Source organism: Miniopterus schreibersii, assembly GCF_964146895.1.
Source record: "Miniopterus schreibersii genome assembly, chromosome: 9".
NCBI classification, from domain to species: Eukaryota; Metazoa; Chordata; class Mammalia; order Chiroptera; family Miniopteridae; genus Miniopterus; species Miniopterus schreibersii.
In genome coordinates, this window is record NC_138118.1 from 11,738,942 (window position 1) to 11,751,247 (window position 12,306).

General features: G+C 39.7%; 1 protein-coding gene across 8 annotated transcripts in view; it reads right to left on the reverse strand.

Moving 5' to 3' along the window:
• Positions 1-2,505: 2,505 nt before the first annotated feature.
• Positions 2,506-12,306, reverse strand: part of AGBL3 (AGBL carboxypeptidase 3) — a 58,248-nt gene continuing 48,447 nt past the window's right edge. For 4 of the 8 annotated variants that reach the window (XM_081146554.1, XM_081146557.1, XM_081146556.1 and 1 more), the window contains 4 exons: positions 11,978-12,026; positions 10,676-10,872; positions 7,342-7,573; positions 2,506-3,725 (listed from right to left, as the gene is read on the reverse strand). In XM_081146554.1, coding sequence (XP_081002680.1) covers positions 3,347-3,725; positions 7,342-7,573; positions 10,676-10,872; positions 11,978-12,026 — 857 coding nt within the window. In that variant the 3' untranslated portion in view covers positions 2,506-3,346. Of the gene's footprint in view, positions 3,726-7,341; positions 7,574-10,070; positions 10,402-10,675; positions 10,873-11,977; positions 12,027-12,306 lie in introns of those variants that run through there. The other 4 variants (XR_013999484.1, XR_013999485.1, XM_081146558.1 and 1 more) reach the window with 4 other exon arrangements.

Below are 12,306 nucleotides of genomic sequence, written 5' to 3' on the forward strand. Positions count from 1 at the left end.
ATTACGCCTTCATGACAGGTGACCTTAGGGTGTCCTAGGCTGTGTAAACTTGTTAATCTTTCACCAACATAATAATATTCCTCAACCTGGGCATTCCTCCTTAAAAATATGTTGGCTTCAAAAACAAAAAAGATCATAGCAGCATAGGAGGGAAACCCAAAGGGCCCGTCTCCAGTGGTCAGCTAATATCAGAGAGCACCGCTTGGGGACAAGCTGGACAGATATCTTTGTGGCAGTCAAAGGCCTTCCACCGCTTCAAGGGCACTGAAACTTGGCTGCTGGCCTTTAGCGCCTGGCGACCCCTGCAGCCGTCTTGGAACCCTGTGGACTGCTGTGCTTCTAGAACAAACAAGTGCCCGGCAACCAGGCCAGCTCAGCAGTGGGCAAGGCAAGTGAGCCAGGCAGGATAAAACAGTCCACTCTGCTGTTCACTGCTTGCACACTTAGAAAGTGATATGATTTGTGCAATGGGGGTAACGTAACAGGCTGAAGACAGCGGAGACTAGCCCACGAGCTCTGGCTACCCCAGGCCCTACCTGCTACTACACAAAGCTGGAGACTTACAGCAGCTTCGTGCTATAACCCACTCCCTGCACATGAGGCCATAAGGGTGAGTCAGGCTGCGGTGGACTCACCTGCTCACATTCCGGGGTGAGGTGGGTCTTCTGAAGTTTCCTTCCGGAGCACTGAAATCTGACCCTGCTCACAAAGGTTACAGGGAGGCCCCTTCCCTGTAGGCTCTACTGAGCCTGTGTTTGGTCAGTGCAGACGTGCTGAGTCAGAGATATGAGGGCCTCACTGATCGGGATTTCAATGATAAGAGCTCAGGAGACATCCAGAGGAACTGTCGATGTCTTAACATTTCGTGTATTTTCAGTGGATATGAAATTTCGTCAAGTGCTTTTTCTGCATCTAGTGATGTGATATTTTAGTTCCTTTATCAGTTGTGATGGATTGACATTTCAATATTGAACCAGCCTTGCATACCTGGAGTAAAGCCTACTTGACACATTGTATAACTCTTTTTACACATTATTGGATCCTATTTTCTAATACTGTGTTGAGAATTTTTGCATCTATGTTCATGAGCTATTAGTCTGCAATATTCCTGTTTTTGTAACAATATATCTGTCTGGTTTTAGTATTAAGGCAATAATGGTCTCAGAACATATGTTAGGAAGTATTCCCTCTGCTCCTATCTTCTGGAAGAGATTGTAGAGAGTTGGTATAAATTTAATTTTTGGTAGAATTCATCAGTGAACCCACCTGGGCCTGGTGATCTCTCTTTTGGCAAGATATTACCGATTCAAATTTTTAAATTCAGATTGTCTACTTCTTCTTGTATGGATTTTGGCAGATTTTGTCTTTCAAGGAATTGGTCCCTCTCATCTAGGTTTGTGGGCCAAGAGCTATTCATAATATTCCCTTATCCTTTTAATGTCTGTGGGATCAGTACTGGTGGCCCCTCTTTCATTTCTGATATTAGTCCTTTGTCTTTTTTTCTTAACATTGGTAGAATATAAATTTTATTGACAATGGAATATTCACCATTAAAAAATGAGCTATCAAGCCATAAAAAAAAAGATAGAATTTACATGCATATTACTAAGTGAGAGCCACCAATCTGAAAAGGCTACACACTAATATGATTCTAACTGTATGGTATTCTGAAAAAGGCAAAACTGTGGAGACAGTAAAAAGATCGGTGGCTGCGCAGGGTTAGAAGGCAGAGCATACAGAATTTTTAGGGCAGTGAAACTACTTTGTATGATACTATAATAATGGATATATTCCATCATACATTTGTCCAAACCCATAGAATGTACACCACCAAGAGTAAACCCTAATGTAAATATGAACTTTAGATAATATCAATTTAGGCTCATCAGTTGTAACAAATGTATCATCCTGGTGGGCTACGGTGATAATGGGGAGGCTATGGATGTGTGGGGGCCAGGGAGTACAGTATATGGAAAATCTCTACCTCCTGCTCCATATTTCTATGACCCTAAAACTTCTCTAAAAACTTCTCTTTGGACCATCTTTGGCTACTGAAAATGTTGAGTAGACTATGCAACCTCAGTCTTTCTAGGTCCTCTTGCTATCGTGACCTAATCAGGCTTGTGGCCTAAGCACTGCTCCTGCATGATCCTCACTCCTAGCCTCGTCCTGTAACATACGCCACTGCTGACCTGCGGTTCCAGGCTGGGTTAACACTCTTCTCGTTTACCCCCTCCATCCTGCCTAATTTGCTTGACACACCTGTTTCCTTGCGGTGTCCTTCAGGAATCTCACCAGTGCTCACTGTTGTACGAATGACAAACTGTGAGGTCCTCTACTTGCTTCCACGCAGATAAATGGCTGGAGCTATACATTCCTCAGCTCTAAGGGAAACTGCACATCTCATCTTTTACATTGCTGCTAAATTTTGAGAAAACTACGATTTGAACCATAGTCTATGCATTCCAGTGTCTTTTTGTGCCACGCTTTTGTTCAAATCTTAGCACTTTACTATGCACGATTTTATTCTGTAATTATTTTTGTCATGTCTGTCTTATATGTACAATTATACAGTAATCTTCTAGTGGGGAGAAATGTCTTTTTAAAAAAATCGCCAGTGGTTTCTAGCACACTATAGATATAACAGAAATCCAGGAAATGTTTGTTGACTAATTCATTCAAGTGTCTAGTCGGGACATTAAAGTCAGTGAGAGTACAGGTCATTCCTTCCTGAGCTCTTAGGGGTGTTTTTTGGTGTTGCATGAATAAATCATTTTGGAAGAAGTCAAAAGTTTAGAGATTTCCCCCCCCATCTTGATAAAAATGAAATATAAGTACCTAAGAAAATTTTAAATCTGCTAGCTTTTCTCCAGATTTTTTTGTTTGTTAATCCTTTCCCAAGGATAATTTTTTCATTGATTTTTAGAGAGAGAGAGACAGATGTAAGAGAGACATATGGATTGGTTGCCTCCCGCATGCGCCCCAACTGGGGTTAGGGGTCTAACCTGCAACCCAGGTACGTGCCCTTTACTGGGAATCGAACCTGCGACCCTTCAGTGCATGGGCCGACACAAACCACTGCACCACACTGGCCAGGGCTCCAGATTTCTTTTTATATCTCTGAAAGATGTTCCCACTAAAGAAGATGGGGTACCTAGGATTGGTAGTGTAGTATATGCATATGCATGTGTAGGGAGAGGAACAGTGACAGAGGGGTGGGGAGGGCTTTTCTCTCTCCTTTTTAATAGGTGAGCATGTCATCTTTCATCCACAGTTTTCAGAGCAGCAAAGAGCTAGATTATTTCTGTCTCTGGAACTGCAAATGGAAGGCGGGTGGTCCATCATTCTAATTTTGTTGCTCATCCTCATTTTGAGTCAGATGGGGGAGGGCTGTCTGCACGGAGCTCTGCTGGTTGGATTCCTCAGCTTGAAGACTCTTGCCTTTGATAATATTTGTATCCTTCGCAAAACTTGAGGAAGCAACTTCCCATTCGCTGCTGACAGGTTTCATGTCTTTAGTCTTCATGGCTTTGATTTGAGAGCGTGTTTTCCTTTTCTTGTGCCCTTTGAGAGGTGACAGGCTTTCACATGACCTCTGGGACACAGACTGGAGCAATTCTGGAGAGCTTGACATAAGGTGCCTTTGGCTTATAAAAGGGAGATGTCTGGGTGGTGCCCAAGATGCACTGTATCTCTTTATGTTTATATAAGTAGCTGGGTTTAGTCTAGAAAAGAAAGAAAATGCGTGAGTTTTTGCCCAGCATGTTCCCTAGGTATTTGTAATAGGGTAAGTCTATTTTTCTTCCCTCAAGACTTTTACCACTGCATCTCTGGTCATGATTTTTCAGCATTACTCCAATTCTGCATTCTACATGCCTAGAGGCTATGTTTATTTGGATACCAGCCCTGACCCCAGGCTTCCTGATATAATGGTCACTCTGGGCCTCAGCTCCTTACTTATACATCTAGTGAAAGGAAATTCTCTCTAAGTTTTCACAAATCTGTTTATTCTATTAGAATGAACTCAGTGTACACACTATAAGTTTTTCCTATAGTCAGTAAAAAGATCACTGTAAGTCCAAGAAAGGGAAGTTTTCCTCGAGAGAGAGGGTTTGGTAAATTACAAGTTGCAGCCGCTTAAAGTCCCTCAGTCTCCTTTAGAATTCCATTTTTTACCACAAACTTTCAACTATATTTTTAATTAAAACTTTAATTTTGAGAAGCACAATAATATAACCAGGATATTGCCATTGGTATCCTCAAGGTACAGAACAGTTTCCTCATGTTTACCTTTTATAGACATAACTGCTTTCCTCCCTGCCCAGGCCCTCCTTCACTCCTGGCAATCATTAACCTGTTGTCTGAATTCCATAATTTTATCACCTCAAAGAATGTTATATAAGCACAATCCTAAGTGTGTAACCTCTGGGGCCGGCTTTTTTCACCCAGCACAGCCCTCTGCAGATTGACTCAGGCTGTTCTGTGTCTGAGCCGAGCCCAGGGCCTGGATGTACTACAGTGTTAATCATTCCTCCACTGAAGGACATGTGGATTGTTCCCATTTTGAGGCTATTCCAAGGAAAACTGCTATAAACACTGGTGTACAGGCTTTTGTGTGAACGTGTTTTCATTTCTCTGGGATTAATGCGCAGGAGAGCAATTTCTGGGTTCTATGGCAGTTAGAGTTATATGGGTGGTTTTTAAAGAAACCGTCAAACTGTTCCCCAGAGTGACCGCACATCGACATTCCCAGCAGCAACGTGGGAGTGCTGCAGTTTCTCCGCACCCTCGGCACATCCCGTGTTATCACTGTTTTTGTTTTGGCCATAGTGTGTAGCTATCTCATTGTGGTTTTAATTTGCATTTCCCTAATGGCTCATGATGTGGAACATCTTTTTGCGTGGTTGTATGACCTCTGTATGTTCTGTTTGGTGTAATGGGTCCATATGTTTTGCTCATTTTCTGAATGAAGTATTTGTTTTCTTACTGTTACATTTTGAAACTTCTTTAATCTAGATACTAGTCTCTTATTTATGTGGTTTGCAAATATTTCCTATTTTATAGTTGTCTTTTTACCCTCTTAACTGGATCTTTTGAAGGGCAAACACAGTTATTTTGATGAAGTCTAACGTATCCATTTTTCTTTATGGATTATGCTTTTGGTGTAAAGTATAACTTTTTGCCCAACTCTTATGAAGAGTTTCTATTTTTTTTTTAACCCTCACGCGAGGATATTTTTTCCATTGCTTTTCAGAGAGAGTGGGAGGGAGAGACAGAGTGAAACATCGATGTGAGACACACACATCGATTGGTTGCCTCCTGCTCACATCCTGACAGGGGTCAGGGATAGAGCCTGAAACTAAGGTCCGTGCCGTTGGCCGGAGTCAAACCCGGGACCCTTCCGTCCGAGGGCCGACGCTCTAACCACTGAGCAAAACCAGCCAGGGCAAGAGTTCCTATTTTTTCCTAAAAGTTTTATAGGTTTATGCTGTGTAGTTATGTCCATGATCCATTTTAAATTATCATTATTTTTTTTGTATAAGAAACGAGTTTAGGTTAAGTTTCATATTTTTGGCCTATGGATGTCTAATTGTTCCAACAGCATTGGTTGAAAATTCTCTCTCTCCTTCATTGAATTGCTTTTGCATTGTTGTCAAAATTGGTCAAGCATATTTGTATGGGTCTATTTCTGGGCTCTCTATTTGGTTCTATTAATATATATGTTTATTCCTCTAATACTACACTCTTATTACAGTAACTATATAAAAGGTGTTGAAATCAGATAGACTGTTTTTTTCTACTTTATTCTTTTTCAAAATTGTTTCTTTTTTTTCTTTGGTTCTTATAAACCATGCTGAAATGAACATCACTACAGAAATCTTTTAGCCCTTACCTAGCTTTACCCCCTTAGGATCAATTTCTAAAGGTTTAGTTTCTTATAAAAATGAATGTAGATATTAAGGATTTTTCATTTGTACTGTTGGATTGTCTTCCAGAAACTCCCTAAGTTTACATTCCAACAATTAGTGAATGAATTCTTCCACTGAGAGGCAAAAATGAGTAGCATTTCATTATTGTTTTAATTTGCCCTCTTGGGATTTAAGTGAGATTGAACATTTTAAAATGTTCATTGGCCATGTTTTTTTTTTCTTCCTTTGTGAATTTCTGGTTCATCGCCTTTGCCCATTTTCCTATTGAAATATTCATAATTTTGTCATTGATTTGTAGGCTATTTTTGAGTATTAAGTATATGAGTCCTCTCTGTCTTTCATTTTTATTATAAAGAGAAATTTTGAAGTGTAGTGACGAAAGACTTTGGAGTGAGAATGCGGTTGAATCCAATTCTGCTACCTACTGACTGTGTGACCTTGGACAAATTACTTAACCTCTTTGTATCTCAGTCTCCTTATGTGTAGGATGTAAAATGTGTGTGTGTGCACGTGTAAACATGGACCCATGTCTAGCACATAGAAAGCAGTTTTTTTGGTTTTGTTAATTCTCATCAGAGGATATTTTTTCCATTGATTTTTAGAGAGAGTGGAAGGGAGGGAGGGGAGAGAGAGAGAAACATTGATGTGAGAGGCACATATCGAGTGGCTGCCTCCTGCTTTCATTCGGACCAGGGCTGGGGATTGAACCTGCAACCCAGGTACGTGCCCTTGACTGAGAATCTGTGCATGGGCTGATGCCCTAACCACTAAGCCACACTGGCCAGGGCACAGAAAGTAGTTTTTGAAAATTTGCTTAAAATATAAGTATATTTATTATTTTCAGCTTATCATTTTTATTTTATTTATATAGGTTTCCTTTTTGCCTTAGTTTTGGTTTTATTTTTTTTATCTTTAATAAAAAGAAATCCAGTCTCATCCTTCCTGTTTTTCTCTGAGTATCAAAAGCTGAAGTAACTCAGGTTAATTATTTCTAATTCTGGTTGCCCCCTAAGCTTATAAAGTTTAAACACACCTGAGAGAAATCTCAAGTCAGACTATGGCCATACTTTATGTATACCTGATTCACAGATCCAAATTAACGAGCGGTTTCATGCACATAAACAATATCATGAGGCCAGACAACTTACTCTTGTACAAGCCAAGGCTTTCTTATGGCTTTCGGCCTTTGTCCCTGCGTGCAATGCAGTGTATGCACCATTTTAATTAATTAATTAATTTACTTATTTATCTATTTTTATTAAGAATTTTTAATGTTGACATAATTGCAAGTATCCCCCTCTCCGCCGCCCTTTGCCCACCTGTGATTCTTAGGATAATGAATTAATTAGCTGTGCTTCCTTAAAAAAGAATGTAGTGAATAGTTAAGGATGACAAAATTGTATTGACTTACTGCTGCTGGATTTGGAAGTCGGTTCTTGCATTGAACATCTGTTTTATCTGAGTGGTTTGCATATTTTTAGTGCTATCCATGATAGGAATCAAATACTGCAGTATCTCTTCAGTCTGAGCTATTCTTTTATCCCTGTAGATTCTTTTTTCATCATCTGTCCAATTTACACCAGTCTTCTTGCTTTGGAAAGATGTAGATTGTTTCATTTTGCTTTTTAGGTTGTGACGCAGATCTGGGGGGCGACCACAAAAATATGTTTAGATATGGAGACTGAAATGATTCAACAAGTACTTATTGAGCCTTATGTGCTAAGAATTCTATCTAAAAATTCTTACCCACCTGAAGCTTATTCTTTAAGTATAGGGGCAGAAAAGCAGCAAATGAACACGTAAAATATATAGTATGTTAGATAATGATGATGTTTATGGGGCAGCATACAGCTGGGCAAGGAAACAAGGGATTCTTGGGGAAAGGTTGATTTCTGTTTTTAAAAAGGGGTTTGGAGCCCGGCTGGGCGTGGCTCAGCGGTTAAGCGTCGACCTAGGATCCAGGCGATCGGGGTTCGATTCCCGGTCAGGGCACATGCCCGAGTTGCGGGCTGCAGCCAATCAATGACTCTCTCATCATTAATGTTTCTATCTCTCTCTCCCCTTCCTTTCCTCTCTCTGAAATCAATAAAGATATATTAAAAAAATAAAAAATAAAAATAAAAAGGGGTTTGGAGAAGGCCTCCCTGTGACGCCATGTTATGGGAGTCAGGGAGAGAGTCAGGCAGCTTTCACGGGAAAGAACATTCTCGGCAAGGGGAACAGTAAGTGCAAAGGCACTGAGCTAGGAGCATGGTAGTGTGTTCAAGATGGCACAGCACAAGGGGAAAGAGGTGAGAGCTCAGAGAGGTCTATGGGGGCTCAGTTTACATAGGGCCACAGAGGCTACTGTAAGGACTTCGATTTTTACTGAGTATGAAATGGGGAGTAACTGCAAGGCTTTGGGCAGAGGAGGGTCACATCATAGATTTGTTTCGACAGGATCATGCTGGTTGCTGAGGTAAGAACAGATTAAACAGGGTCAAGGTTGGACAAGCAGGAAGGTTACTGAAATAGTAACATTATCTCTTGGAAGGTTAGTGCAATAATCCAGGAGAGAGGATGACAGCTTGGCCCAGGGTGATGGCCATGGCCAGAAGGGTGAGAAGTGTGCGTGTGGGATCCTAGATATATTTTGGGGTTTTCTAATGAATTAGCTGTGGGTGAGAGAAGACGACTCAGTGGTGGCTCCAAAGCTTTTGATCTGACAAAAGAATGGAGATATGAGGAAAACTGTGGGACGTGCACGTTAGAAACCCCATTTGTTAGATGATATGAAGGGAATTATTACTTATTTTGTTAATTGTTATAATAAAAGTATAACATTTTTAAAAAGTATTTATCAAACTGCTCTAAAAATAGTCTGTTTAAAAAGTACTTCCTCTACTCCACACCTATTAAGGTGGCAACTATCCAAAAACCCAGAACAGGATTCAGCAATGGCAAAGACGCGGAGAAAATTAGAACCTTGTGAACTGTTGGTGGGAGTGGAAAATGGTACATCCGCTGTGGACAATACTAGCATGGTGGGGCCTCAAAAATTAAAATAGAGCTACCTTATGGTCCAGCAATTCCACTTCTGGGTAAATGACCCTCATATTGGAAGCAGAGTCTCAAAAAGTTTTTGTTCATAGCAGCATTACTCACAACAGCCAAAAGGCAGAAGCAACTCAAGTGCCCACTGACGAATGAATGGATAAAAAATGTGGTACACATATAATGGAATATCTATTCAGCCCTAAAACACGAAGGAAACTGACACCTGCTACAGTAGAGATGAACCTTGAGGCCATTAAGCTAGTAACCAAAAGACAAAGACTGTTCTCATCTTCCAAGTACTGATGCCATTAGTATGAGCTCCCTAGAGTAGTCAAGTCATGGGGAAAAGCAGGGTAGCTGCCGGGGCCCAGGGGAGGGAGGGATGCGAGATGCTGTCTAATGGGTATGGAGTTTCAGTTTTGAAAGATGAAAAGACTTCTGGAGATTGTGTGCACAAGAAAGTGAATGTATGTAACACTGCTGGACTTTATACTTAAAAATAGTTAAGATGGTGCATTGTAACACAATTAAAAATTCAATATGTAGAAAGGAGAGGGGGAAACAAGAACCCAGAGTGGAGATGAAGGAAGACTAGTCAACATTTTAAAGGCTATGGCAGCAGTATTTACAATTATAATGCCTGAACTGTCATGTAGACAGCATAAGAAAAGTAGAATATGCTTAGAATAAAAGAAATACATTAGAATTTGAAAACATTGTTTAGAGATATATAATTGAACTATTTATGGGCAAAAAGGTATGATTTGCTGGATTTGCTTTAAATACTTTAGCAAAAAAAAAAAGTGGTGGGACTATAGATGAAACAAGACTAGCGAGATGTTGATAATTATTAATGGTGGATGATGGACACCTGTGGGTTCATTACTCTAGGCTCTCTACTTTTATGTTTGAAATTTCTACAATAAAACTTTTTTAGAAAAGGAATTAGCCTTTACTAAAAAGAAAGGAAGCGAGTGCCTTAAGCACTCATTGCATTAGCTGGACTTGAAAGATAATGAACGAGGGAACATCTGATACAGCGTCCAGCAATGCCTGCAACGGAAATGAAGTCAACAAACATTCACTGAATGCTTATCATGTGTCTGGCATTATACTTGGTTTATTAAACAGGCATGAAAACTATAGTCCTTGTCATTAATATGCTAACAGGACTAGAGAGAGAAAAGTAAAGCATCAATCAGAGTATATATTTCTACAGAGATAAGGCAGGGAACTTAATACAGAATTGCAGAAGTGGGACTTCAACTACTACTTGGGGATGGGTAAGGAAAGCTTCCTAATTCCCAGATCTGTCTTGATGAATAAGAACGCATCATGTAAGTTACTTTTCTGTGTCTGGCTTCTTTTACTTGGCACAGTGATTCTCAGTTATCCATGCTGTGTCAGCAGCTCACTGCTTCTTCATTCTGTGGTACTGAGAGGCATCAATAACAGAGATATTGGTGCTGAACTAAGGAAACTGAAGCAGTAATAAAAAAAACAGCCACAAGGAGATACTGGGAATTAGTGAATTAAATATTTTTTTTTCAAGGCAAGCATTTTTCAGCGTTGGGAATAAAATGGCTATTAATTATCCCTGTTTACAAAAGCAGTTCCTCCAAATCCTGATTCCATAGGATTTATTAATGACGATACAGTGAAAGCCACATTTGCATTTATTAAAATCTGAAAAGTAAAAATAAAAAAACCTTCTGTTGGTGTCCTTTTCTTCTCAGTCCAACTGGGAGCTTGTTTGCTCAGGGCACACTTCAAGGGCGTCACTTTGAAGCAGTCTCCATACAAATCAGGGCTCTTGGGCTGAACTCTTTCCTGGATTGGTCTCTTACCGGTTTCTAAAAAATGTCTTTGTTGGTCTTCGCTAAGCCTCTCAGTCATACTTTGGGAGCTGAAAGATATTGGGCACTCTATCAACAGTGAACCATCTATCAAGAGCACTGTCATACCATCGTGTACTTGTAGGTTACAACCGCAGCACGCAAAGGATCCTTAGAGATGTTGCCCTCCTGGGGCTCCCACCAGCCCTGCGACACAGGAGGACGGCCAATGCTACCTTCCGTCTTACGTCAGAGGGGATGTGAGAGGATGCCAGGGAATTCGGGAGACTAAGCTACTTGCTTTCAAGATCGCACAGCTAATACGAGGGAGGGGCAGGTCTAGGATTCACATCTAATTTCAGTACTTTTTCTATCACTTTCTCTTATCTTGATATATCATTTGATTTCTTTCCTTAGATATGATAATATATTTTTAAAATTTAAGTCTTAGTTTAAATCAATCAATTCTAGATCCAAGTACAGGTATGCCCAAGATGGTTTCTTACTTTATTTTTTAAGTTTTGGGGGCTCCTGGCTACATATTTCAACAGAAGCCATTTTTATTGAACAGAAACCAAGTTCTGTTAGACACTGTCAGTCTGTTCTCAAATACTTACCTGTTCCACAGTTCCAATGGTTTTCCAGATTATGCCTAAGAACGGAAACTTGCCAAGGGAGCTAGTGGTATCAAATTACTGGTTTAGACACAACTACAAAGTTTATCTCTGTTACCCCTGACTTCTCTTTCAGGTATTCTTTTTTCAGTTTTTAGGTAGTAGTATCAGCCCTACGTCACCAGTGCTCCAACTGCTAGTATGGACAGCAAAACATTTGATGGTCGTTCATTCTAAAGTGCTAAGTAATTATGACAGACCTATTTCTTTTTAAAAAGAGAAACTCAGATAATGCAAGGACAAAATGCATAGAAATAAATGCCTGTAGATTTTAAGGCATTCATTGGCGATAGTTTGGGGATATTAAAATCTTAGAACTCTTCAAAACACATTACATGGGCACTCATATATATAAAACTGACCTAGTCACAGATACTAGACAGAATATAAGGAGATATCAGATTAGCAATTGTTATCAAAGTGTGACTTTTACTTGTTTTTTAAATTCAAAATAAAAATCTTATAAAACAGAGAAAAAGGAGTCAGGTAGTAGTTCTCCTACCGCAAGTATCTTTTTAGAAGCCAGGAAGGGACTGGTCTAGGCATTTTCACTAAAAAAAAAAATATACCATAAAATTTCTGAACTTAGATTTTTAAGATTAACAAAACTTAAATGTTTTACTTTCTTGCCAATTATCTCACATATTTAATGGCTAACTTAATTGAGCTTACCTTCAATTAATCTGTCATTGTCTCATTCAGACATATGAAATATGTTAGTGCATATTCCACTTGGAAGCCTTTTAATTAAAGTGTTTCAACAGAATAGCAAACAGTAGAAATGCCTATCTAATGACTGTCAAAAATTGAGAACTGATTCTATGTATGTTA